Source organism: Ammospiza nelsoni, chromosome 5 (genome assembly GCF_027579445.1).
Source record: "Ammospiza nelsoni isolate bAmmNel1 chromosome 5, bAmmNel1.pri, whole genome shotgun sequence".
NCBI lineage: Eukaryota > Metazoa > Chordata > Aves > Passeriformes > Passerellidae > Ammospiza > Ammospiza nelsoni.
The window spans coordinates 48,682,547-48,709,278 of NC_080637.1; the positions used below are offsets into that span (position 1 = coordinate 48,682,547).

Here is a 26,732-nt window from a genome sequence, read left to right on the forward strand (position 1 = left end):
CAAAATTCTTTTATCCAGCCTAAATAAACATCTTTTTATCCTGTAAGTCCTGGGGCTTTCTTCCCCATGAGGACTGTAACACAGCACTCCTCAGGGATGTGTACATAGCTGCCTTGGGCCTCCAGGGTTGACAAAGCCAGGAGGGGCCCAGGAGGGACAAAGCAGTGAAAAAGATTTTGGCAGCATCTAAAACAGAAGTAGGTACATGTTTGGCTCCCAAGAGCAGATAAACTGGAACAACTGCTTCTCAGGTGGCTTTGGGCATGGAGGGGGCAACTCAGATACCAAGTGACTCAAGAACCTGACAGCTGCCTTTAGCTGCAGCTCTCGGGGTTACTCAGATTACAGGCTCCCTTTTCTCTAGTAGCCATGCTGGAGAGTTATTGAGCAAACATTAAAAGCTGTGCCAAAGAAGTAAGGGAAAAAATGTGGTGTTGGAACTATACACTGGTCCCAGTTCAATAGCAACACCAATAAGGAAGGAAGAAATGGGCAATCAAAAGGCCAGATCTAGTGACCAGAAACCATGAGACACTGGGGCAGTGCTGGCTTAAGAAAAATAAATAATTGACCAACCTCTCAAGGTATCATTTTGAGAGAACAGCTGGTCTGCTGTGACTAAAGATACTCCTCCTGTGCCATAACAGCAAAGGAGACCTTTAAAGTCTATGATGCAAGGATTTAAATGCAATAGCAAACACTTTTATGAAAAGAGGAGTTGAAGTTCATACAGTGAAGAAAACAAATACCTTAGGGCTCTTTCAGAAGGAAGTACTGAACTACCTAGGAAATATTGGATACCTGGAGCCAGCATTCAGAGATGAAATGCTGTAAAACACATGAATAAGTTCATTTGCAACTTGTGATCTCAACCCTTTACCAAAGCCACTCAGAGATTTAACTCTGTGATGATAATACTGTCTTTCATCTTCAGTGAGGTGAAGTTCATGACACAGTCCCCATCAGATACAGCTGCTAGGTTGTTGAATAGTGCCATTGTCAATGTGCACTCCATTCTTTAACAGGGCTGTGTTGTGGGGCTCTGCTTCCCCTAGGATTCCACATGTCCTGTAGATGAGTAGTGAGTTACTGAAAGGACTCAAAAGAGAAAGTAAGCATGAAGAGAGCCTCCCTACTGGAACAGACATCCAGAGATTGAAAGGTTAAGACAGAAGTGCTAGGACATAGGAAAATAACATATAAAAACACAGGACCAAAGTTGCACATGTCAATCTCTGGGTCTTTAATTAAGTGTTTCCCATGTTGCTAATTAAAGGCATCCCAAGCAGTCTTTGATGAGGTGAGCATGTGTGTGCAAGGACGCAGGGCCTATCAAGCACTTCTTCAACCCTGATTACAGATTTCCAGCATACAGAGATGTGCAGGACACTCACTGGCAAAAGGGGATACAAAGCCCCCTGTCCCCTTTGGGAAGGGCAAAACACAGGTGACAGATGTTGGAACCATTGTTTTGTCAATGGCTTTCTCCTTTCTGTTCTTCTGTTCCAGTGCTGCAAATAGAAAAAGAAGGTGTTACAGATACACTACTGAGCTGCAGTCTGCATCCTCCTCCCAAAACTACACAAGATGGGGTTTACATAAAGGGAGTTAACAACAGACCAGTGCAGTCTTTGCAATCTTTTAAGTCTTAGCTTTTAGCTGCACAGTGCATGCTGAAAGCCCCTTTTTCAACTGGAATACACCCACCAAACTGACTGTAAATCTACATGATTTACAACAACTTCTCTAAAACAGTTTCTTTGTTCTACAAATAATCAAATATACCCAAACTCTAATCTTTACACAAGAGCAAGCTAAACAGAATAATGGAAAATGGTAGAAAGTGTAGCGCAGTGCAGATAAAGGTGAATTATTTCCATTCTTCCTTTCTGCAATGAGTCTGAATGGTCCAACTACTCCAGTATTGTAACACCCAGCAGACAGTCTGTTCTGATGGGTTCTGGAATGCTCTTAAATTGTTCACCTATATCAGAATTTCAGACAGTACATGATCGTTTAGGTTGGAAAAGACCTTCAAGTTCATTGAGTCCCAGTTGCTAACGCAGTACTGCCAAGTCCACTGCTAAAGTATGTCCTTAAGTGCCTCATCTACACCTCCTCTAAATACCTGTAGGGCATGTGACTCCACCACTTACTTGCCTGGGCAGCCTGCTCCAATGCTGGAAAACCCTTTCCCTGAAGAAATGTTTCCTAATATCCAATCTAAACGTTCCCTAGCAAAACCTGGGGCTATTTCCTCTTGTCCTGTTGCTTGTTAATTGGGAAGAGATTGAACCCTTCCTGGCTGCAGCCTCCTTTCAGGTAGTTGTAGAGAGTAATAAGCTCTCCCCTGAGCCTTCTTTTCACCAGGCTAAACAGCCCCAGCTCCCTCAGCCACTCCTCATAGCAGGTGTGCTTCAGACTCCTCAGCAGCTCTGCTGTCCTTCTTTAGGTGTGTATGTAATGTAGGAACACTGAAGTCTCTGTTGTCTGCAGTAAAGACCCTCCTTGACTACATTTTATTTCTGATTCAGCTAGCAAGATCTAAAACACCATCACTTTTTCCAGTCTCTAAGAAATGCCTGGCATGGAGATTGCACAGACACCAGTCTGGCCTACTCTGGTACGAAACAAAAAAGTTCATAGCCAAAGGCTATATCTGTGTCCATGTGTTTAACAAGTACATCTTTTAAGCTGTTGCTGCCTGTATTTCCTAGTCTGAGATTCTCCTCCCTGCCCCAAGCCAAACGGGAAGCACAAATAATTAGATTGCTGGTGTAGTTAATGACATACCCTTTAATCATCGTCATCGTCATCCTCTGGGACAAAGATATCATGTTCTTCAAGTAGGGCTGCAAAGTTCTTACTGATCTGAGTGCCAACATACAGGAAAGGGATCACGACGCTGAACACTCTGAGGAGGCCGAAGGGCGTCTGCAAGGAGTCGATTGTAAAAAGTGGATCTTTACATCCAAGCAAGTCGCACTTTGGCTGAACCGGCGCACTCCCGGCTCCCCAGGCGCGCGGAGGAGCCGAGAAGCGGCTCCCAGAACGATTTGCGTCCCCGGTGCCAAGCCCCGGTCACCGCACCGCGCTTTATGAGAGTATTTATTATAGCGTTACAAACGTATTTATTATATCGTTACAGCGAGCGGGCAGCCCGGGGCAGGGAACACCCGTGACTTGGGAGGGGGGGCGGCCGTCGGTGACAAAGGGCGGCGCGTAGGCGGGTACTGATGTCCCCCTCGCGTCGCAGCGCTGCCTGACCCGGAGGGGACGCGGGGGACACCGGCCCGGCGAGCCCCGCACGCTCAGGGGCGCTCCCGTCTCCCTGCCGCTGCCCAGCGCTTCCGCATTCTCGCCCGCAGCCCCCCGCTCATTGGTACCAGACACTGTCACTCACTTCCACGACCCCGCCCACAACAGCTGCGCCCGCACCGATTGGTGACCGCTCCCACCCGTGACTGCCGCCTCCGCCCGCTCGCCCCTCACTCACCTTAACCGGCTTGGGCAAAATGGCGCCGCTGCGGGTGACGGTGGCGCCCCGGGAGGGCACCAGCGGCAAGGCCGGGGCCCGGCCCGGCCCGACCCAGCCCGCACGCCCCGAGCGAGCCACGGTGGCCGCCAGGAGCCGCCCGGGTGCCGCTGCCATCGTCCCGCCTGCCCCGAGTCGCGGCCCAGCCCAGGCGTCACCTAGGATCTCGCGAGGCTTGTGGGGAGGCGGCGCTGTCGGCACTGCACATGCGCAGGTGAGGCCGCGCCCCCCGGGGTCTGTGGGCGTTCTCGGTGCCCCCACGGGACGGAGCGCCCGGGCCGCCCCCGCCGCCTCCCGGTAAGGGAAAACCGGGCCGGGGAAATGGCCAGGCCCTGCAGACACGCCAGGGGTTCCATGGATCCATTAACAGCGCACGGGCTACAAATCAAACCGGTTTATTCGGCTTCGCGGCATAAAATACAAACTCTAAACAGTGTAATGGGATGTGTAATACAAGTTTCGCGTGTAAAACAAACTCTAAACAATGTAATGCAATGTATAATACAAGTTCCGCGTGTAAAACAGGCGCATGCAAAACCATCTCCTAAAACAGGGAACACGCCCTACCTAAAACAGAAGCACTTGGAAAGGCAGGATTCGCTCGTAGTGTTTTCCAGGTGATTGTGCGGAGAGAACACGAGTTTGGTGCTGCTGGTGAAAGATGCCCCGTGCCTTGCAGTGGGGCTTGCTTTCAGCTTCTCTGCAAAGGCAGCCGAGAGAGGTAACACTGAGGGGTAGCTCCCTCAGGCACTGTTAGTGCAGTAGCTACTGTACAAAACGCCTGATCTTGGTCATGATTGTCCACCCCGTGGCCAAAAAATGGGCTCAAATATGAAATGCTAGCCTCAGAAAAATGTAAGGATTAAATCAACTATTTTAGCAGGCCATGTCAGAATTGCCCTTCCTCTTCCAATTTCTTTTACATTTCAGTACCTTCCTCTCATCGCTTGTGCACTAAAGAAAACTCTTAGAAAAGGATCTTAGTTCAGTACTTTAAGTACAGTACCCATTCAACTTCGGTGTTCAGCTGCCCCTTTGCCTAGGAACCTGTTTTGATAGACATTCTCTACGTTTAAAACTAAAAAGGGAAAGTGGAGGCAGGAGATGAAACAGTCCAAACAGTCCAAACTTGAACGACTGGAGAAAAACCCTGGGTGGCAATCAGCCTTATTTTGCTGCCAGGGACAATGTGCAATGAAAACTCCCTGCCTTTCCTGTAACAACCTCTGCCTGCAGGAAGACAGACAGGCTGCTCCATTAGCCAGCCGAATGTTCAACCCCAGGAAGCTGAAATCCTGACCTCCTGCCTGGGGGCTGCTTCAAAGGCACTGCCAGCACAAGCAACTCAGCTGGGCTGGCTCCATAGCCCCATCTCTGAGGAGGGAGGGCAGCACTCAGGTGCTTCCTGTCTAATGAAGCAAGTGGCAGTGATCATTAAAAAACCTGTACTCCTACACAAATTTGGGCAAGGCTCCAACATGGCTGCTACAACAGTGGGAGGGTGAGGAAACCCTGATCAAGCCCATCCAGAGGCCCAGGCATGGATGGCTGGGCTGAGTATAAATGTGGATCGGGATTCAGCCATTTTCTTGTCAGCACTGGAGAATAAAATATAGAATGATTCCAAATGCACTGAGATGGGAAGCAGAGTGCAGTGCCTCATTTGCAGGATTTGGGATTTAGCTGGGATATGGGCTAATGCAAAGATAGGTAGTGTGGAAATTGCGCTGTTTGAATGGGACAGATTAAAGCATTAAATATAAGCTCTTTAGTAGTGTTACGAGCACAATCCTGGCTTATTAAAACACACTAAGCTTCTTAAGAGTGAAACTGCCCTTAAATGAATAATACTGTCTCAGATTTAGTTCTGACAAACTGGCTTTGTTAATTTATCTTCCCTTTCAAGTCACTCCCAATTCTTGGGTCTCACGTAGGAACTGCCACCACATTTTGATTTGTTTTGGAAGTTGGGTCTTTACTGTCAATCTGCCTTATGTTAATCTGAGACATCAGGAATATTATCTCTCTATTACATTAAAAAAATATAACCACAGGAAAAGGCTTAACAAATTTGACCTTGGTCCCAAAGTACCCATGCTCAGAGCAAGGAGGCACAGGTAGTGCAATCCCCTGATGCTGCTGTCCTGGCATGGGAAAAGGGACACATTTGCAGCCAGGAATGCTGCAGTACCGAACTTTTCAAGCAGCACGATAGGGAGGCAGAAATGGCCCCTACGTCCAACCAGCTAAACTGCTGAGGAAGCCAGGGCCTTGCCCCATGGCCACCTGCTCCAAATTTTTCTGAAATATTTTCACAAAAGCTGAAAAAAAAGAATCCTCCCGAATTTGAAGATCCTTGCTGTGAAGTAATACAACCATGAACTGGAGAGGACTGGATTGTGTTACTCCCAAGTGAAGGTTACATTCTCACTGCCCAAAGTAATTTGTAAGATCTAATTTAAGATCTGATTTCCTCTAATATACCATTGAGCTATAATTAGGCAGGAGACTGGAAGCTCATCATCCAAAACTACCAGAGACATATTTTAAAAGGCACCAAGAGTTAACAGAATTAATTTCATTTCTGCATTGGCTATCTCTATAGGCCATTGCAAAGTAGGAAGCTGAGTGTATTTAAGGCCAGAAAGGTTCCAGCCAGTCATGATCTGAAATGGGCTTTTGCTTTCCTAGCAAAGCTCTTTAATCAAAAAAGGACAATAAAAACAGCTTAAATGTTTTCAGATGGGAAGCATGCAACTAGATAAGGGAGATTTTTACACCCCGTCCCAAGGGTGCTCTAGTCCCTGGGCTTGGCACCCACCTACTTGTACCGTGTGCCTTGTGGCCAAGGTTTGTGACCTACTGATGGACAAGTGTGTTTCCACAGTGAGGTGACAGGCATGCCCTCCCTGCAGCCCTCCCAGCCCGCTGGGAGGACAGGATGTGCTGCAGAGATCAGCCAAGCAATGCTGACATAGAGTCAGAGGGAAGCGCCAGCAGGCCGGGTGCAGGCTTGGTAGAAGGCAACAACATGGCTCTGACACTGGAGAGGCAAGCCTGGACACTGCCAACAGCCATAACTCACTCCCACACCTTCACTTCTCCTCCTGAACCAGGCCTCTCTCCCTCCCCACCCTTCAAAGCCTCTCCTCCAACTGCACAGCACTGCCGGGAGCTGGGCAGAGCCACAGCACTGAGAGAGGCCCTGCAGGAGCGTGGCTCTGGACACTCTCCTGGGCAAGCAGCCCCATGAGCTGACTGAGCCCTCCATGGCACTTTGCAGGGGCTGTGGTCTAAACAAAGGCTGAGACATTTACTCCTGCCCAGGCAAAGAGGCTTGAGCATCCCTGTATAGGAACAGGGAAACCTTGAGCCAGAGATATTAGCAGGCTTGGTTACCGCTTGACAGAGTCCAGATGAGCCCTGGAGTGCTCCTGGTGTGCTTCTGAGGCTTCAGGCCAAGCTCTGTGTCTCCATTTCAGGCTTGCTGCTGAGTATGAGCACATAAAGAGACTGTTGCAAGACCATGATATCCACATCCTGAAGGATTTAGCTGAAAGAAGGGTTAGTGCAGATGAAAGCAAAAAAACTATGCAAAAGCCCCAGCTGCTGTGCCAGCAACAGCTGCAGAGGCTCACACGTCCTGTAGTGAGAGAGGCACAAGGCTGGAGGCACACGCCAGGGCCAGTGGCCTGTCAGAGGCACTTCACGAGAGCCCAGCCTTATCTGCAGCAAAAGAACAAAGGCAGAAGGACTTTGGCACAAGACCACAGACAGTAATAAGTACTGACCAAAAGCAAACTTCCACACTGAGAAACAAAACAACAACAACAAAAAAAAAAGTGGTGAAGGAGAGGTAGGGGTGAAATACCCAGAGCATCCGCCGTGTCAGGACAGCAAGTGGCCAAGCCTGTTGGCTGAGGTTCATTGCTGATTTGGGCAGCTCCTATTTCCAGCAGAGAGAGTTTAAGTAAAGGTGGCTCCCCTGGTGTTACACACTCTCTGGCTGTATAAAGCCTCATGGAAATTAAATGTGAGGTTTAGAGATTTGAGTCCCTCCCAAGTGAAGCATACACACATCACACTCAGCCATTCAGGAGGGCAGGGGGCAAGCAGTGTCCCTCACTTTACTCTTCCTGCATGCAGGACAGGCTTCCAGGCATCAGCTGGCCAGTGACTTGTGTCCTGTGCCCCCAGTCACGGGTGTCCCCTCTTCTGCCTCTCCTGCCACTCCCGTCTCAGCACTGCGATCTCCTGCCCGTACCAGTTGTGCAGCTTGGAGAAGCAGATGGTTTCTGGTGGCACTGGGCTCTCCAGCATGGCTGGTGAGAGGCCAGGTGATGGGGATCCTGTGGCACTGCTGGCGGCCGAGCGCCGGCGTGGAGGCAGGGGCGGGGGCTTCATTTGCCCCCCATTGTGGTCAAGGGAGGTGGCTCCACCAGCGACACAACCACCACTACTCCATGTGGAGTAGCCATTCTCCAGGGTGGTGGGCTTCTCCTGGAGAGGCTGCAAGGCAGGGTTGGAGAGATGCCTCTTCCTGCCAGAGGAGGAGGACCTCCTTGGAGACTTACGGCAAGCAGCCAAGCTCTTGCAGGCCTCCTCCAGCTGCTTCTCCAGCTCCCTCACCACCAGCCGCATGTAGTCGAAGCTGGCCCGTGAGAGTGCCTTCACCCAGGCCTCCATGGCAGCCTGCCCGTCAGCCACCAGCACATAGGCCCTGGCACCAGCGTCATCAAAGCGGATGGCAAATGCGAACTCCTCAGCGGCCTCGCACAGCTCCACGGTGCAGCCCTCCAGGACCACCAGCCCCATGGGCTCCCGGCTCTCCCGCTCCTCGAAGTAGAAGAGGAGGTTGCCCTTGAGGACGAACCAGCGGCGCTGGTAGGAGGTGCCATGGTGGTGGTGCCGCTCCACCCGCTTGCGCAGAAAGCCGGTGTGGTCGGCCGGCGAGTCACAGGTGGCGTAGTGGGCCACACTCCGCTCATTCAGCTTCATCGCCCCACCTAGGAGCAGAGGAGAGAGGGGGAAGAGGTTGTCTTGGTGTGAGGAGCATGTCACTGGCCCCCCCAGAAGAGGCCTGATCCTGCTCCCAGGGAAAAGCAGCCCCCATTCCAGCAGCCGCTGATACAGGACAGCATCTAACCCAGCAGGTACCCTACAAAGGGCAGGCTGGTTCCTCGCTGCTGCAAAGAGGAGGTCACTACCAGAGCCTCACCACCCAGACACCTGCCTTCCCTGTGAATGCCAACACCGCTGTTTAATTTCTTATTCCACAGGTGAACTACTTTGCTGGTTTTTAATGGGGCACATGAAAGAAATTTGCCTCTCTGCCTGCGAGGCACTCATTTTGCTCTCTATTAGAAGGCAGGATAAGGAGGGTGTTTCAGACCCAAGGGCTCTGGAACTTGCATTTCTGTCCCCTTTCCCTACTCCCTGTCTCCATACAGGACCACCCATCCCCACCAGCCTTCCTGGAAGAACTCCCAGCTCCAGCAGGTTCACCAGCAGTGGGATGCAAGGTGCCGTACCAGCTGTGCAGGTCAGACTGCAAACCCTCGCTGCCTTCCTTGGCCAGGCTGCTCCCTAGCCGAGGGTGTTGGAGGCTTTGGCGTGATGAGCACCATCTTTGGAGGAGGAAAAGGATGAAGAAGAAGTAGTTATGAACCAGAACAGTTTGGGACTGACAGAGCTAAGAGCTGCGTCACTCCCACCTCAGAAATCCAGGGTCCTCAGTGCAGGCAAGCTGCACTGGAAACTGGGATAGTAAAACTGGGGGAACATACACTTGCTTCAAAGCCTGAGCCCTATCCCAGCTCAGGCCAGTGCTCCTGTGGGTTTGTTTTCTGGCTCCTGGGTTTGTTTGGGGTTTATTAAAAGAAAAAAGTAAATGTTTTGCAGAAGCTGTCACTGTCCCATTTGTGAAGGCCCTTTGGTAGGCGACTCAGCAAGTCAAGGAGGGCAGAGCCTTGAGGGGCAGAGCCAGTACAAACCTTTGTGCATTGTTCAATTGCAAAAGGATTTCCAACCGCTAAAACTCCACACATAGAAATATGCAGAAAACAAACCACAGCCACCACTCCCAGGACACATCTGGGCGCTAGGAGCTCCCCACTGCTGAGCAACATCCAGAATCCCTCCCGGAGCCCCTCTCTCCCATCAGGGCTTCTGGGGCACGGCTGAGGACATGGGGGCACGCACCCCCGCTGAAAAAAGCCCAAGACCCCGATCAGACACCAGGAAAGGCTGTTCGCTCCCTGGAGGTGCTCTGCCGTGGGGAGCTTCCAGCCTGGCACACTGTGCTGCGGGCCGGCCCTCACGCGGGGGGGCTGCGGGGGTCCCACGTGTGCCGTGCTGGGCTCTGTCTTTGTGTGCGGGCGCACGCCCGTGCGATGGGGCCGCGTGTCTTTGTGAGAGTCTGTGCCCCTCCAGGGGTGAGTTCGTCGAGTGGCTGCGCCCCCGCGGCCCCGCCGCCGCTCCCGCCCCGCCGCCCTGCCCTGCCCCGGCCCGGCGCCGGCGCCACCTGGCCCTCGCCCAGCGCCTCCCGTGCGCCGGCGGGATCCCGGCCCCTGCCCGGCCCGGCTCACCTCCGGCCGCTGCTGCTCGGCGGTGCGGGGCCCCGGCCCTGCCGCGGCCGGGCGGGGAAGGCTCCTGCGGCCGCCGGGGCCGTCCCGCCGCGCCGACAGCACCGCCCCGCCAGCGGCCAGGGGGGAGCGGGGGGGCCGGGACACCGCAGCCAGACCGGAGCCGAGTCCTCCCGCACCCCTTCGCTCAGCCCGACACCTCTGCGGGGTCGCAGCCTGGGGGGGACCTAAACCCCCGCTCCGAATCACTGTGGGGTGCAGCAGGCACGGGGACGGCGGTGACAGGGTGCCAGCCACGGGGTGCAGCTGCAGCGGGGTGCAGTACGGGCTGGGCGCAGTTCTGATGGGCACCGGCTACGGGGTGCAGCCACAGTGGGGTGCAGCACGGACAGAGTGCAAGTTGGGGAGCGATATTAATGGGGCGGCACGGCTGTGGGCTGCGATACCGGCGGGGCGCGGTAGCTACGGGCGGGCGGGAGGGAGGGAAGGAGGCGTGGACGGTCCGTCAGCTGATGCGGACGGCATCATGTGAGCGGGGCCGGGCCGGGAGAGCCGCTCCGTGCTCTGTGCCGCGGCGGCAGCAGCAGCAGCAGCGATGGAGGCGGTGGCACTGAGCGGGCTGGCCCTGGCCCTGGCCGTGGCGCTGCCCTGCGTGGCCCTGGAGAACGGGCTGGCGCGCACTCCCCCCATGGGCTGGATGTCCTGGGAGAGGTTCCGCTGCAACGTGGACTGCCAGGCTGATCCCCACAACTGCATCAGGTCAGTGGATGGGGCTCGGTCAGGTCGAACTTCAGGCCCGGGATGGCTCTGGCACCGTCTGGGTCCCTGGGACCCCGCGGTGGATGGTGCATGGGAGGCGGGAGGCACAGGCGCCCCGGTGCTGGGCCGGAGAGCGTCCAGAGCTGAAGGATGTGGCCAGGCTTTTCAGGCAGCCGGGGAAACGCTTCCACCTCGGTGAGATCAATAAACATGTATAGGGTTCAAATAGGAGCGCTGGAGACCCTCCTATGGCCCGGACCAGCCCTCCAGAGCCCCCAGTTAACCCCAAATCCCTCTGCCTGCCTCACCTGCTGAGGCACGGGGGTCGCAGGGTCTCAGCCTGCCATGCCTCCTCAATCCACAGCGAGCAGCTCTTCTTCGAGATGGCAGACCGGCTGGCAGAGGATGGCTGGAGGGAGCTGGGCTACGAGTACATCAACATGGATGACTGCTGGTCTGCCAAGCAGCGGGATGTGGCCGGACAGCTGGTTCCCGACCCCAAGAGATTTCCCAGCGGAATTAAGGCTCTGGCTGACTATGTGAGTGCCTGCTGGGGGCCACTGGGGATCTCTGTCCCCATGCCAGTATGGTGGGAGAGCTGGGAAGGAAAAAAGGAGTCTGGTACCTGAGAGACACCTTGGATCCCTTCATTTGCTCCTTGCAGCTCTGTTCTCCTCACAGGTCCATGCCAGGGGCCTGAAGCTGGGCATTTATGGTGACCTGGGTGTCTTCACCTGTGGGGGCTACCCAGGCACTACGTTGGAAAATGTGAAGCAGGATGCCCAGACTTTTGCAGCGTGGGGTGTAGACATGCTGAAGCTGGATGGGTGCTACTCGTCCGCAGAGGAGCAGGCAAAGGGTAAAAGTTCACCAGCTTCTGGCATTCCTTTCCCTGCTGCTTGGGGTGGGGCAGCTGGCCCTCTGCAGCAACGCTGGGCCACCCAGTGCTTCCCTTGTGCCTCCTATTGCAACTGTTGGGAAAAGAGGCGGGAGTTTGTGTGCCCTGGAGCTGGTGTAAGGAAGGAAGCTGGGCTAGCCTAGTATTCCCTGTGCTGGGTGGGCTGGGACAAAGGCTGCTACTGGGACATGGGCTGCTACCAGCCACTCCCTTCACTGGTTGTCATATTCTCTCCCTAAGGATACCCAGAAATGGCGAGGGCCTTGAACGCCACAGGCCGCCCCATTGTCTACTCCTGCAGCTGGCCAGCATATCAGGGGGGTCTTCCCCCCAAGGTAGGGGTTTTTCCATCTGTTGGCAAGTTCTCATGTCCCCTGTGCCCTGGAGGAGCTCTTGCTGGAGCACTAGGAGCAGGGTGTTACACCCCACTTAATTTTCCACCCTTGGATGGTGCTGCAGTCCCAGAGGGAATGTGGCCTTCCTGCCAGGCACCTGGGGACACTTGCGGGTCCCAATACAGCTAGGTGATGGGAGTTTGTGGAAAGAAGGCTCTGGAGTGTATCCTCTCCACTCTAATCAGATGGTGTGGGGTTGGTCCTGACAGTCTTCTTGTGAAACAATCTTGTCTGGTTTCAGTGCTTGAAATAGGATAATCTTCCTAGTATATGTTTCTCGAGAATTGGTTGCTCTCACATATTTCCTCTTTCACTTATTGAGTCAGTCCTGAGGTGCTCTCATTCTTGTAGCAGATAAGTTATCAGATTTCCCCATGGCCTCTGTGTTGTTTTGCCAGACATCCTGTAGCACTGGGGTGTGCCCAGACATAGTGGGATATGACTCTGTCTTGCCTCCTTACCCTTCCCTCCTTGCCCTTCTCCAGATTCCTGTGTCTTTTACACACTTGCTGGACAGTGCAGCTCTCAACAGTTCAACAGTGCTGCCCCTGCCTCCCCCACCTTGCAGAGCAGCTCTTTTTTGTCTCCTGCCTGACACTGTTCTCCTTGCCAGGTGAACTACACCATCCTGGCAGAGATCTGCAACCTGTGGCGTAACTATGACGACATCCAGGACTCCTGGGAGAGTGTCCTTTCCATTGTGGACTGGTTCTTCACAAACCAGGACGTGCTGCAGCCGGCAGCTGGCCCCGGCCACTGGAACGACCCGGACATGGTGTGGCTGGGTGATGGGTGCTTGGACCCTGTCTGGGGACGAGCATCTCCAGGGATCCCCTTCTAGGGGCAGGGCAAAGGAAAAGCTCCAGGAGCAGAAGCCCTGTTGCTGCAGAGGCAAAGCTGGCGTTGCCCTTGGCTAAGATGTGGGAAAAACCACTGTGGTTGCAATGAACCCTTCACCACTTGAATTTACCTCTCAAGTTCTTCAGGTGTTCTTGTCCTTCCCTGCACAGCCTTAGGGCAAATAGTGCTGAAGCAAAGGGTATTAATGAGTGTATGTTGCTAGCAGGGATGAGATCTCCTATGGCAGTGGTGGACTACTTAAGAGGAAGCAAAAGTGTGCGTGAGGTTTCCCTTGTGCATTCCCTCCCAGCAGGAAGCAGCATCACCACAGGTGACAAGCAGAGAAGTTTCTAACCCTTTTCTGCTACTTCCGTCTTTTCACTGTCTCCCCTCTAGCTCATCATTGGAAACTTTGGCCTTAGCTTCGAGCAGTCACGCTCCCAAATGGCTCTGTGGACAGTGATGGCAGCTCCGCTCCTCATGTCCACGGATCTCCGCACCATCTCCCCCAGTGCCAAGGAGATCCTGCAGAACCGCCTGATGATCCAGATCAACCAGGACCCCCTGGGAATCCAGGGGCGCAGGATTGTCAAGGTTAGGGGGAAAGCAGATGCATTTGGGAGAGCAGACAGGAGTAGCACAGAGCATCAGAATAAGGAGGGAGAGGGAAGCGATGCAGAGAAACAGGAGCAAGAGAGCTGTGGGAGTTGTGGGCCTGCTGGTGTAGCAGCCCCACAGGGCAAAGTCAGAATTCTGTTACACTGTTCCTGGCAATTCTGCCTCACCCACCTATCCCCACCGCTAGGAGAAATCCCAGATCGAGGTGTTTCTGCGCCCACTGTCGCGGGCTGCCAGTGCCCTTGTGTTCTTCAGCCGCAGGACAGACATGCCCTTCCGCTACACCACCAGCCTGGCCAAGCTCCACTTCCCTGAGGATGCTGTGTATGAGGTGAGCCCCACTGACACACTGCATAGCAGGGCAGTCCCATGGCACATGGATCCCCCTCTTCCCAGATCTCTATGCGATCTGGGAGGGTGAGAGGGAGTACTCTCACCCCATGCCTCTGGGATGAAGGGGCAGCTGCCCACTGGGTCACTCTTCTGTTGCCCACTGCTGTGCCCTTTCCCACTATTCCATCTCCGTGACCACAGCTGGAGCCCAAGATGAAAGGTCTGGAATTGCTGGTAGCTCCATCTCTCTCTTTCAGGTACAAGACGTGTATGTTGGGAAGATCATTGGGGCCTTAAGAACAGCAGACAACTTTTCAGTGGTTATTAACCCCTCGGGGGTGGTGATGTGGTATCTCCGTCCCATGGCACTCCCGGTACAACCCTGGCATGTTGCCAGGCAGCAAGCCCCTGGTGAGGGTTTCCACCCAGCCCTTCTGTGACAGGGCCTAGTGGATGTGGACCAGTGCCAGGGTGAACTGTGAGACCCCAAGGCACGTGGCTCTTCACTGCACAAGTGCCTTTTGCTGGTGAGCCCAGCAGTGCTGGGCAGTGACCATCCCCTGGTACCAGCTTTATGATGTCTGCTCCGTCTGCATAAACCAGGAATTCTTGTTACCCACTGCCTAAGGGTGTGCAGAGCATAGTGCCTCAGTGATTGCAAAGCCTTTTGAGATGCTCCTGTGGAAAATGCCATACAAGTAGAGTACACCACTACTGATGTTTGTCAGCTCTGACACCTGAGAACTTCATTGCTTTGAGCTGGGTATTACTGGATGCTGCAGGGGTTGTTTGAACTACACTTGTAGAAAGGCTTTGGGTGCTTTAATATCTCCTAGGGTTGAGACATCCCCTTTTCCCTTTTCCCCCAGGTGTGTGATGGCATTAACCTCAAGGATTAGACTTTGTCACCTTCTTTCTTTTGCTTTTATCAGCTTGGTTTAGAATAAGGAGCTGCCAGCTGGGCTGCATCCCTCCCATGTATCCCCAGCAGGACCAAGAGCTCTTGGAGACATAATGGCCCTGTGCAGTGAGGCTTTCTGCTTTCCTGCTGCCAGGATTCCAGAGGCCAGCACTACTGCACCCTACTGTGTGCACTAGCACTGTATTAAAGCTCTTCTGGTAGAAGTTTACAGCAGGGCAAAAATCTCCATGAGCCATGCACAACCCCTGGAGCTGTGCTGTGGTACACACCAAAAACTGCAGAGCCATAGCACTTTGTGTAGGAGTGCTGGCAGGAAGATGCTGATACTCAGCTGTGGTAGTCTTTTGGGTTGGAGTTGGTCACAGATGCCTCCAAGCTGAAAGCTGCATCCTTCTTTCTCTAGAAGGAAATTTCTGCTAAAAGGAGGATCAGATCCTACTTCAGCAGGCTGAAAACTCAGGGTATCTCAGGGAAAGGCTTCTTCTCCCAAGGGCTCTTGAGTCCACATCTCTATCCTGAGGAGGAACCTACACTAATAAACTGGAAGTGAGCATCAGGACACTCTAAAGCCTTCAACTGCTTCACCTTCATACAGCAGATTACCTATGGAGTTCTAGGTGACACAAGATTAAGCCTCAGACTGAGGAAATACAGTTTAGATTAGGAAAAAAATTCTCTATTTCTATTCAGCTGTGGGAGGGTTCCTGGTTATCTGTCCACTCTGATTCCTGAAGGACCAAATGGTTGATTCTGAACCCTTCCAGAAACTTTCTCGGCAGTTGCAGGATCAACATACTGAACACAACGCTTGCAGTTCTAATAAGGGAGGTCTTGCCAACAAAACAATGAGCTGGCTTTGTTCTTGGGGAGTGATTGAGGCAAATTGATTGAAATAAAGTGAAGTAGATCATAGATTCTGTTTCATGTGTTGCTAGCTATACATGCTTGGTTAATGTAGGATTACACGGTCATTACCTCAAAACAGGAACAACTTTGCTAGGAAATTTAACTGGTTTCTGTCACGGACATATTTTATGAAAAATCCTTTTGTTAGGATCTTTTCTCCTGAGAAGCTGAGAGGCCTCAGAAACAAAATGTAAACAATAACTATCTGCTGCTGTGGAATGCAACAGGTATATCTTTGATTGGTCTCATGTGGTTGTTTTTAATTAATGGCCAGTCACAGTCCAGCTGTCTTGGACTCTGGTCAGTCACAAGATTTTATTATCATTCCTTCCTTTCTTTTCTAGCCTTCTGATGAAATCCTTCTTTCTATGCTTTTAGTATAGTTTTAATATATCATTTTCTTTTAATGTTATCTATATAATAATATATATTATATAAATAATAATAAATCAGCCTTCTGAACCATGGAGTCAAGATTCTCATCTCTTCCCTCATCCTGGGACCCTTGCAAACACCACCACAGGTTTCCTGTCAGAAACTGCACTGATGCAGAGTAGGAAATTGCTTTCCAGTAGTTACAGCATGTTCAGCAGGGTAGCAGCATTCCTTGGCACAACAATCTATAGCCAAGTGCCATTTTCCTTATTATATATTTATTTTTCCATTGCTGCTGAGAAGTTTCTTTTAAGGACTTTAAAGGCCTCCCCTCTGGTGTAATGTACATAGAAGAGGTGCTGTGACTGCAGCTGTAATGAGCAGCAGCGTGGTGACACGGCCCCTGCTACAAGCAGTGATGGGACAGGAACATGTGCCACTTCTGGATACCTGGGCATAACCACAGGCCCCAGCCAGCCTTCCACCCTTCCCAGGCAGAAAGGGGATAAGCCCCACTTTCTTCACTCCCCCCAGTTACTTGATTCCAGGTCCAGCTTAGCCACATACCAGGGAGAGAGATGTACTGACCCACAGGTGACCCAAGGGAACAGCAGCAGTGGCTCTAGTTCATTCTAGCCTCCTGTGAAGTATGCAAGAATTAAGGTCAACACAACACACACACACCACTGAACTGGCAGATAAAGGTATCAACACTCCTGTATTAAAGTGCAATTGAAAAAGTTACAAACATTCATGGTTGATTTTTTTTTTAAATACAGAGTTGTTAGAATATCTCTAAGTCAGAAAAAGTGTTTATAGATGAGGAAACTTACTTCCCCCCATGTGGAACTGCTTTAAGAATTCATTCTTTTAAGTTGTGCAAACCTGACTTGCAGGTGGGCCCTGCCATACAGGGAAGTAAGAGGGAAAACACTCCTTTCCCCTCCTTGTGAAGGTAGGGGGGCTGTAGGAAGAAGTACAGTCACCCTATTAGGATAAAGGTAAAGGATCACAGGGTCTCCACCAGACTACAGACTCTCTTCAGAGCAGGTTTAACTTCACTATGTCCTAAAGAAAAAGGAGAGGTTGTGGCTGAGCAGCCAGAGTCTCTGCAAGAGAGCCAAGCACTGGAAACTCCCACCCAGACAGCAGCTCCCAGCCGAGGGCACTGCACCTGTGAGCAACCAGCTGTGGCATTACAGTGCCCACCTGCCCACACTGCTCAGGTGTGGGCACACACAGCCTGGCTCCAGCAGCTGAAGGAAAAGATGAAGGCCAGTTTTCCCCTGTGGAGGTAGCACTCAGCACAAGTTTGCTCAGCAGAGGGAGCCAGGGCTGCAGGACTTGTCTCCTGACAAGGCTACTGCCAGGTCATCTGCCTAATGTAACATACTTTGCTCCAAGGCAGGCAGCCTCCTGTGCAGCACTTGACTCCATTAGGCTGCTTGACACAGGATCCTTGCACGGATATGGGACCTGCTTGGAGAGGGAAAAGACAGACTGATCCTCAGGCCTGCCAGTCTATGAGCTCACTGCCCTGAGGCACACCTTTGTTTGCTCCTCTATTCAATGGCTACAAAGACAGGTTGATTGGGACCCATCCCCTTCCCTCCTTTGTAGCCAAATGCTTCAGCATCTCTTCAAATGCACTTCCCAAGGTAATGACCTTGTTATTCCAGAATGCCACACACTTCCAACACAATACAGCATGCCCAAAGCCCCATCTCACGCTGAATTTAAGGACATTTTAACACTTTTCTAGGGCACCAGAGGATCTGTGCAGGGAACCTCATAGCTCTCTACACCTTTCCTCCTGGATGGGGCTTCAGAAGTCAAAAGTTTGGCATTCCAAATTGTTTCACTCCAACAAGATCCCAGAGCCTTCACATTTTAGTCCTAGATTAGTCATGTGATACAGTTTAATAAGTCCATCTCTCTCCTCAAGCCAACGGCAGGGCAAAAGGTTAGTCCTCTGACCCCATGAGATAAAGCAACTAAGTAGGAAAGTGCTGTTGTCCTGCCTTGTGTTGCCACTGGATCAATGTTTAATGAGGGCAGGTGCTCAGCTGCCCAGCACTATATCTATTGCAGAGAAACAGAGATCTAGAGATATGCTAACTTGAGGGGTATTAACAGCCAAGTTGTCTTCAGGGAGAGAGAATGTGGGAGGCTGGCTGCAATTTCCTTCTGCTAGTTGTTCTTCTTATCCTCAGGAGGTGCATAAGGAGGTGGCTGATCCTGGAAAGAGACACAGTAGAGTCAACAACCATGCTTGTTTTATGGCCGGCTCTTTCCAGGCATTCCCAGGCTTGGCTCACCAGCAATGAGTGCCCTGCAGTGAGCTACAGGCAGAATGAAGTCCTATGCTTTAAGCTGTCATTTCATCACACCATTCCTCTCTAGTATCAGCTGTGTTCCATGATACATGCTGTCTCCATAACATTTCTAGGAAAATTACCCTCAAAACCAGGTAACAAATGGTCTACTGCAAATGGACCATTTAATCTGTTTTAAATGCCATTCTCCCTTCCTGTCCAGGGCTTTGGTCCCTGTTGAAGCTCTAGCTCTGACCCAGCAGACAGCAAACCCCGGGCTGAGGGCCAGCTTTGCTGCTCCATCAGTCTCCAGCCTGCCAGAGCCAAGCAAGGCAGTGAGTGGCACAGCCAGACTGCCATATACCAGATGGAGACTACAGACAACCTCCTGACTGCCACTGACTGAACAGTAAGAGACCTCCCTGTCCCTGTGCAGCCCAGAAAGAAACCAAAACAGAAACCCACATGCCATCATCCTTAAGTGACCTATCCTTCTTTAACTCTCCTCATTTTCAGGCCCAATGGATGCAGAGAGCTCTGTGTTTTCTCTGTGCCCATGCAAGTCTGTTATGCCTTTAGGAGTAAGACAGGAAGTAAATGGCTGTTAATGGATCAATCTTAAGGCCCTCCTCCTTTCCTGACTGAAAAATTCACCAGTCTTCCTCACGGGAGACTCCCTCCCATAAAAATGCATTCTTTCTGTCCATGTTCAACATGAAGGTACACTAGACTTTGTAAGAAAGCAAAGCACCATCTCTGCTAGTGCCAGAGGAGGGAGTAGGCACATGAAGACCAGGCATGGCACTCACCATGGGCATGTACACGTTGTGTGGGTTGGCAGGGTTGTAATATGCACTGGAAGCAGCTTCCATGGCCTTACTGCCTCCTGGAAAGGAAGGAAAAGAAGCCACCTTAAATATCTGAGGCAATGGCCCTAGCCCCAGAGCCTTCTCCCCAGCTTCACAGGCAACAAAGGCCCAAGGAGCCAACAAAGGCCCAAGGAGCCAAGAGGAACTGCAGCAAGCTGGGTTAGAACTCAGAGCAGCTCAGGAAAGCTGGCTAGGGCTGACCACCAGCTGTGCAGTGCAAGGCAGAGCAGCTCCCTACAGAAGACTTGGGAGCTACTGCATCAACAGCTTCTCCACCCCATGCTGTGCCCAAACCCATTTGCACCCAGACCCTGGCAGCCGCCCAATCCCATTTACCTGGCATTCCTGGGCTCACCCAGGCTGGGGGAGCTGAGGGGCCTGAGGATTCTGCAGGAGGTGCCCCAGAGTAGGGTGGTGGAGGTGGCATGTACATGGGGTTCATGTTTGGAAGTGGTGGGTAAATACCTGAAAAAGACAACACCGGGCTGATACTTCGGACCACAGACCACGAGACAGAGAGCTCACAGGCCTGACAGCACATTAGCTGGGACAAGAGCAGTGGTAAGGGAAGCTCTCCAGGCTCGGCAGGGATGCAGACAGATTTGATAATTTGCTAATGCCTGTCATGTCAGCAGGCAATCATTCCCTCCCAAGCAGCAGCACAATTTGTAAACCACATTTTCACGTATCTAGAACTATAGCGACACATGGGTGTGATCAACAGCATGTGACAGATTTCTGCAAGGACAAGGGTCCTTGATGGAGACAAAACTACAGCAACCCTCACTGTACCACTGTCACTGCTTCTCAGCTGACATCAGAGGCAGTCACCATGCACAGCTTGCAAACCTGGGGTCTGGGCATAGGGGTAGCCCATGGGCTGCGGAGCCGGTCCGTAGGCGCTCCCTGGAGGCGGCGCATAGGGGTAGGCTCCGTTCGGGGGCGGAGGGGCCGCGAAGCCCCCGGGAACAGGGGCGTATCCTGCGGGAACAGGGGCGTATCCATAGCCAGGGCTCTGCAGAGGAACCCCACTGGAAGCTAAGGAACACAAGTTTAGTAAGCCAGACATCTTTTCTTAAAACTAAATGGAGAGAATAAAATTAAAATAGTCCTGTTATTTTCTGGGTTTTTTTTCCTGTTATTTTCCTGTTTCCCCTTATGTGAATTCACTATATAGTCCCAGCATAGTACTGTGCCTGAAAAGCATTAGTCACAGAGTGCTGAAGGAAACCAGCTGCAAAACTACAACCTCACAGGTCCCAGTCCCACCACAGAGCTCCCACTGCTTGAAGGAAACACCACTCTAAAGCAAGCAGCAGTACAGCGTGTTTTCCTTTTTTTAAAATATACTTTCATTCTGAAAACAAGTATATTTTAAAACACACATTTTTTTAAAAAAGAAAACTTCATCAGGAAAAGAGTTCTTATTCCTTCATTTAAAAATTTTAAAAAGAAATTGTTTTTTGAAACTTATATTTCCCCTCTCCAAATGTGCACATTAGCTTTCCCCATCTTACTGCACTAGTTTAGAAATGAGCTGAGAGCAGCTAAATGAAGCAATTTTTCACCATCACATATTTCAACTTTTTTCCAGTAGAAATAAGGCACTGTAGAAAAACGTGGTCCCCCCTTGGAAGCCCAAACCCCAGAACATTCTGACTGCACAAAGCACTAGAAAGAAATAAAGAAAAAGGATTGAAAGGGAAACCAAAAGTTCCCCTGGAAAGAGAAAAAAATACTTTGCTGTGGAAGAGGGCCTAGGGTACCCCTCTTCCCATGAAGTTCAGAACAAGCACAATTTGCTTACTAGCTCAGCCAACCATGGGGGAACCACAGGATCTGAAAATCCCTTACCACTAGAAGCAGCTTTCATCATCAGCTGTCCAAACTCCACGGCTCCTCCACTGTTGAAAGTCAGTTTAAATGTCCCCTGCCCTTCCCAGCCACCTAGAAAAGAGAATTAGGATTGAATCCAAGCCAGGAAAATTTTATACTTCAATTATTATTTTATGCTTCAATTATTATTCTGTTTATACTTCAATTATTATTTTCTTCTTTATTTCAAAACTATTTTGCATCCTATTACAAGAAGGAGTCATGGCACTGCTATCAGATGTCCCCCAAAATAACATCTCAAGAGGATCAAGAATTTATTGTTCTACCCTTTGAAAGGCAGAGTCATGTAGAAGCAGCCTACTCTACATACAAGGCTGTTTTGTTCTTTCCTGAAAGGTTTAATGGAACCTAATAAAGAACAGTGTAAAGATGGAACATTTATTTCACTGAGGATAGTAACCGAAAGTCCTTAGATGAAGTTTTATTGATATCCTCAGTGAACTACACATCAGGATCTGCAACTCAAGCCAGGATTTAAATCAAATGTAACATCTTTAATCTCACTGACACATAGAAGCTCTGACAGATTGTTAAATGCTGAGGCATAAAAGCAATTTCTCAGGGAAAAAAAAATCAAGTAGGCAATGTCTTGCAAGGCAAGTAAGACTGCTTCGTTTTTCTAGGACTTTTTGGGATTTGGTGGATTTTTTTGGTGGAGGGCGCTTTGAGTTTTGGTGTTTTTAACAAAAAATAGGTGTCATTTCAATATAAGATTTATCTTCCTTGTCTAACAATTAAATTAGTATCAAGAGAGATAGTCTCTTGGGGACAAAGTAGAAATAAAGTATAGAAATATAACAAAAGAGTCCATCATAGATAAAGTCATTTCTTTGGAGATTCACCTCTATAAAATCACTGTCTTAGTATGACTTCAGCCCAAGAAAGTGGGCTGATCCACAATCCACTTTAAAACATTGTTACAAACAGAAAGCAAAAAGAATACACACTTCATATGCCATGAAAATGCACATGAAAGGGCTGAAGAGGGAAGAAATTTGGACCAAAAGCCATGCTTCCAATCCCTGTTTATCTTTTGCAACTCCCCATGTGGTCATAAACACCTCTGTTAAGTGTTACTGTGCCTTCATGATCAAATTGGGATCAAAGCTAAATCAATGATGGACAGCAGACTCCCAGATCCATGCAAACCACACCCAAGGAGCTCTTGACTTCCAAAAAACCAAAAGTGGATGCTAATTCTAATTCTGTGTATCAATAGGGTGGGTAAATGACCAAGGCACCGGTCCATGCTTTCAGGTCAAAAAACAAGCACATTGGGAAAGTGAGTAAACACGACACACAAAGCTAGACAGGAGGTAAAGAATCACACAGAACCCATGCTGGGCAAGTCAGTCCCTGGCCTGAGGGCAGGAAGTAACAGGCAGCAGTGGCCAGAAGTACAGGAGAGGGGAGTTAGCCCAGTGTGGACACACCAGCTATACCACCACAGCTACTCTGCCATTGCTATGCACATCAGCTGGTCTGGTGCTCAGCAAAAATGGGCTGTGATGCTTGGGAAGAGCTCAATCTGCACAGCACTGCACGTACCTCCGGCCTCGGCCTGGATCTGCCCCTTGATGTAATTGGCAGAGAAAACGGGCTGCTCGATGGAGCATCCTTTCACCAAATAGAACGGCATCATGAAGGACAGCATGGGATCCTTGCCCTTGGTCACAAAGATCATCTGCAAGAGAGCAGGGAATGCTTCTGAATTACTTGAGTGCCACAGAGAGAGTGATGATGGAGCTATCACTGTATCAGCATTCCAAAAAGAGGGTGACTTCACCTCTAGTATGAGTATGCATTGAATTATTTCACAGCTTTAACACTGGGGATCCCCAACAGATTTGATGGCACATGGCTCACCGACCTGAGGCATGTACAATCCAAAATAATAAACCACTTAAAACACACCTGCACATTTACTGAGCTTTACTGCTCTGCTTTTTAAGGATTATCTATGAGAGTCTGCAAAGGAAGTATCATTGACACATTATATGAAATATATTCTCTAGACAGTGATTTCCAGGACTGCATGTGCCTTTGTAGGTGATTGGGATTGTGGCATAGGTATGGACTATCCCATTTCCACCTTTCCTTCTCCTACCTAGTGCTGTCAGTGGTCCCTTCCACAACAAAAATCCCTTCTTCTATCATCAACTAGATTTCTGGTTTAAAGTTTACAAGATCCCTTGAGAAAGAAGCAACCCTGCTGGCATCAGACTTACCCTGTAGGGGGTGAGATACAGCATTCCTTTTTTGGTGCCTTTGAAGATTTCAGGCTTGCCTGTCACATCACTGAAGGAGAGCTCCACATCTTTGCACTGTTTGAGGACACTGCAGGAAGAAATCAGACAGATTGGAGAGACAAACTTGGTGACAGCTCTGACACATACCCTCATCACACAGGGCAGGGAACAGCACAGCAGAATCTGAGCAGTATCCTGAAGTCCTGCTGCAGCCCCTGCCGTTTTGACTTTGAACAGAGAGGGGTGATTTATGCAGACTGGAGAATCCACGCTCTCATCTGAGACAAGCCCTGTCCCTCCTTCCACAAAGGCACCTTTAAAATACAGGGGGGTTTCTGTCTCCAACGGTGTCAGACTGAGGAATTCCACTCTACACACCAAGACCCTCAGCCCAAAGATCAGGGCACAGAAAGGGCTGAGGTGTCAGAAACCATCCCCTTGATGCCAAGGTGTAATCTCAGAGCATTCCTCCCTCCCCAGCCCATGCTGAGATCAAGCCCTCTGCACTGGAAAACAGCACTGCTGTGGCACCACACCCACTGTGCAAACCGAGGAAGTGGCTGCACTGGAAGCCTCAGGGCTGACCCTGCCTCAGGTGACTTGTGCAGGCTTTTGTAGTAAACAGTACCACGCTAAGGAATGAGGCAATGAGGCAGCAGGGTCAGCAATGACGATATCACTGTTGGAGATCTACAGGAACAGTAGCAGAGCTTCCTAATGACACAAACCCAAATGAGAATTGTGAATGCTGCAGGGTCAGGGGTATAGAGTAGCATGAAAAAGTAAATGTATTTTCATAAAAAATGAGGCATCTTGGGAAAGCACATCACTGAGTCTATGGTGCAGATCTAAACACACCACAGAGTAAGAAAATCTGCAGAATAAACAAAAGAACCTTGAGGGTGATAAACGTTCAGCATATTACAGTGGCAGAAGACTCCAAGGTGTTTTGTGGTTCAAGAGCATGAAAACCAAGGTGACAAAACCCTAAACTAGCACAAGCCTGAATGGGCTGGATCTAAAATAATCCTTATGAATTCTGCTCAGCATACTGTAGAAGTCAAATAAAGTCAGGAAACTGTGCAATTATTTGGGGAAGGGAGGAATCTTCAGGGCCACCATACGGAAAAAAAACCAAAAGCCCTATAGTCTCAGGTAGTTTGCTGTTTAGGGAAGCGAAGAACACTGTAGATGTATGTGAAAAATGCAGCTACTCAAGAATAAACATGTTGAAAAGTCCAGCTTTGATAAGAAAGAACAACCTGACCAAGAAATTCTACTGGAGACTACTTCATAGCTGAGCTAGATGGAGATTCTCAGACTGGCTGGAAGGGACAGATTTATGAGACAGCAGAGCGCTTTCCATTTCCAAAATGCAAGGGGGAAACACATATTCTAAGCTAAACACAACCATCTTTTTGACAGCTTTAATCTTACCAGAACACTCCCTCAATCATGTCTTGTAGCAGCATTTCACATAATTTTGCCTCACTGGGAAGAATTTCTATGCCGTCATTGCAATGTTTACTGCTTTGCAGCTACTCACACAAGCAAATAACATGGAGCCACACCACAGAGAGTAATGAGGCTGCTGAACCAGTCTGCCCCTGCATGCCTGTCCAGGGCTGTCACAGAGACTGTGCACCCTGAGGAGCTGCACTGCCCTCACTTGTGACCGAGCAGCACCCCAAAGAATGTATGGTTTAATGATCTCAAGCCAACGTGAAGGCTTGGAAGGGATCTTAAAGATTACCTGCTCCCAACCCCCCTGCCATGGCCACCTTCCACTAGATCAGTTTGCTCAAGGCATTATCCAATCCAGCCTTGAACACCGCCAAGGCCACAGCTCATCTGGGCAACCCATTCCAGAGCCCCACCACCCTCAGAGTGAAGAATTTCTTCCTAAAGTTTAGCCTAAATTTCTCCTCTTTCAGCTTGTACCCATTACTCCTTGTCCTAGCACTGGTCCTGCTCAGATACTAGAAGGCTGCAGTGAGGTCTCCACAACAAGCTTTTCTTCTCCAGGCTGAACAGCCCCAATGTTCTCAGCTTGCTTCATAGAGGAAGTGCTTCACTCCTCTTACCAACTTCGTGGCCTTCTCTGAACTTGCTCCAACAGTTTCATATCCTTCTTATGCTGGGGACCCCAGAGCTGGATGCAGCACTGTAGGTGAGGTCACACCAGAGTGGAATACAGAGGCAGAAGCACCTCCCTTGACCTTCTACCCACGCTGCTTCTGGTGCAGCCCAGGATTCAAAGGGTAGAGAAATCTCAAAGCTTTAACATGAGCTCAACATGTCAGAGAACCTTCCTGGCTGAGGTATGAGGAGTCAGCTCCAAACTCAACTCAAGACGGAGCATATTGTTCAAGTGTAGTCTTCCTATTGATCATCAGACCCAAACCAACTCCTTTGATCCTTTTACTTCGATCCTCTACTGGGCCTCGGGTTTCTAGGATTTCTCGTGCCAGGATGCTGGGAGCACCCAGCAGGACCGGACTGAAGGCCCAGTCTGTTCAGCGGGTCGGTCAATCCCCGCTCGGGGCGAGGCAGGCTGTGCTTCCACGGAGAGGCGCTTCTCCCGCAGAGGAACTCTGAATTAAAGTTCCTCACTGACGAATTCAAGCGACCAAGACTCCCAACTTAAACAGTCTCTGCCGCTCCGCCGTCACTAAGTGCATGAGCTTACAAAACACCAATTCCTTGACTTTTACGAGCAATGGTAGCCGCAGTCTTCACCCAGCACGCCCGCCGGAGCGGCTTTAAGGACGCCGGAGCTCCCGCGGTGAAGTCGGGGCAGCTCTACGGACTCCAGCCAAGCCTGCCCGCCCCGCCAGGGAGCCCTTCAGTAACGAAGACCCCCGGCCGAGCCGGGCCTGCGCGGCCGGCCAGGGAACGGGGGCCACCCCTGCGGGAGCCTCCCACCACCGGGCCCCGCCGTCCCGGCCCTGCTGAGGGGACAGGAGGCGAGGAAGCCCCACCCGGCCCCCCGGTACCTCTCGGCATTGGGGATGACGACACCGCCCTCCTGCGAGTGGTTCCTGTTCAGCGCCATCTTTGCCCCGCCGGTCCCACCCCTGACCCGGTGACGGCAGTGACGTCATATCCAGCGGGGCCCCGCCCCGGGGACGCGTTCCCGCTGGCCCCGCCCCCCGCGGCGCGCGCGAGGCGGAAGTGAGAGGGAAGCGAGGCGGAAGTGAGAGGCGGCGCCGCGTTCGTTTAATGGCGGCCGGTGGCT

The 26,732-nt window shown here is 50.9% G+C and overlaps 4 protein-coding genes across 5 annotated transcripts; 1 reads left to right on the plus strand and 3 right to left on the minus strand.

Annotated features, from left to right (window-relative positions):
- Positions 1-1,219: 1,219 nt before the first annotated feature.
- On the minus strand, positions 1,220-3,715 carry SMDT1 (single-pass membrane protein with aspartate rich tail 1). Its single transcript, XM_059472639.1, has 3 exons — positions 3,497-3,715; positions 2,794-2,934; positions 1,220-1,511 (listed from the first exon to the last, which is right to left on the minus strand). Exons 1-2 carry the CDS (start codon positions 3,650-3,652, stop codon positions 2,797-2,799), a joined length of 294 nt encoding a protein of 97 aa, XP_059328622.1. The 5' UTR covers positions 3,653-3,715; the 3' UTR covers positions 1,220-1,511; positions 2,794-2,796.
- A 3,572-nt stretch (positions 3,716-7,287) lies between these two features.
- PHETA2 (PH domain containing endocytic trafficking adaptor 2) lies at positions 7,288-10,201 on the minus strand. Its single transcript, XM_059472954.1, has 3 exons — positions 10,123-10,201; positions 9,067-9,162; positions 7,288-8,541 (listed from the first exon to the last, which is right to left on the minus strand). Exon 3 carries the CDS (start codon positions 8,531-8,533, stop codon positions 7,733-7,735), a length of 801 nt encoding a protein of 266 aa, XP_059328937.1. The 5' UTR covers positions 8,534-8,541; positions 9,067-9,162; positions 10,123-10,201; the 3' UTR covers positions 7,288-7,732.
- A 460-nt stretch (positions 10,202-10,661) lies between these two features.
- On the plus strand, positions 10,662-16,255 carry NAGA (alpha-N-acetylgalactosaminidase). The gene is made up of 8 exons (XM_059471666.1): positions 10,662-10,878; positions 11,243-11,417; positions 11,560-11,737; positions 12,017-12,111; positions 12,785-12,946; positions 13,408-13,605; positions 13,817-13,960; positions 14,220-16,255. The coding sequence occupies exons 1-8, from the start codon at positions 10,715-10,717 to the stop codon at positions 14,400-14,402; spliced, it is 1,299 nt and encodes a 432-aa protein (XP_059327649.1). The 5' UTR covers positions 10,662-10,714; the 3' UTR covers positions 14,403-16,255.
- Positions 16,256-16,864: 609 nt separating this feature from the next.
- Positions 16,865-26,590, minus strand: WBP2NL (WBP2 N-terminal like). 2 transcript variants are annotated; one of them, XM_059471667.1, is made up of 8 exons: positions 26,491-26,590; positions 23,474-23,582; positions 22,794-22,929; positions 21,204-21,296; positions 20,199-20,387; positions 19,686-19,814; positions 19,290-19,366; positions 16,865-18,403 (listed from the first exon to the last, which is right to left on the minus strand). In XM_059471667.1, exons 1-8 carry the CDS (start codon positions 26,547-26,549, stop codon positions 18,356-18,358), a joined length of 840 nt encoding a protein of 279 aa, XP_059327650.1. In that variant the 5' UTR covers positions 26,550-26,590; the 3' UTR covers positions 16,865-18,355. The 2 variants fall into 2 exon arrangements, with proteins under 2 accessions (XP_059327650.1, XP_059327651.1); XM_059471668.1 differs by lacking the exon at positions 26,491-26,590 and adding an exon at positions 25,579-26,381.
- Positions 26,591-26,732: the final 142 nt, after the last annotated feature.

Bases quoted from the DNA above. Each gene is read 5' to 3' on its own strand.
- SMDT1 (XM_059472639.1), bottom strand. From the start codon at position 3,652: ATGGCAGCGGCACCCGGGCGGCTCCTGGCGGCCACCGTGGCTCGCTCG. The intron at 2,935-3,496 runs GTGAGTGAGGGG...GACTCCTTGCAG, and splicing joins TTTTGCCCAAGCCGGTTAAG to ACGCCCTTCGGCCTCCTCAG.
- WBP2NL (XM_059471667.1), bottom strand. From the start codon at position 26,549: ATGGCGCTGAACAGGAACCACTCGCAGGAGGGCGGTGTCGTCATCCCC. The intron at 20,388-21,203 runs GTAAGGGATTTT...TGTGTTCCTTAG, and splicing joins GATGAAAGCTGCTTCTAGTG to CTTCCAGTGGGGTTCCTCTG. The intron at 18,404-19,289 runs GTGAGTGCCATG...GTCTCTTTCCAG, and splicing joins ACAACGTGTACATGCCCATG to GATCAGCCACCTCCTTATGC.
- NAGA (XM_059471666.1), top strand. From the start codon at position 10,715: ATGGAGGCGGTGGCACTGAGCGGGCTGGCCCTGGCCCTGGCCGTGGCG. The intron at 11,418-11,559 runs GTGAGTGCCTGC...TTCTCCTCACAG, and splicing joins TTAAGGCTCTGGCTGACTAT to GTCCATGCCAGGGGCCTGAA. The intron at 13,961-14,219 runs GTGAGCCCCACT...TCTCTCTTTCAG, and splicing joins CTGAGGATGCTGTGTATGAG to GTACAAGACGTGTATGTTGG.
- PHETA2 (XM_059472954.1), bottom strand. From the start codon at position 8,533: ATGAAGCTGAATGAGCGGAGTGTGGCCCACTACGCCACCTGTGACTCG.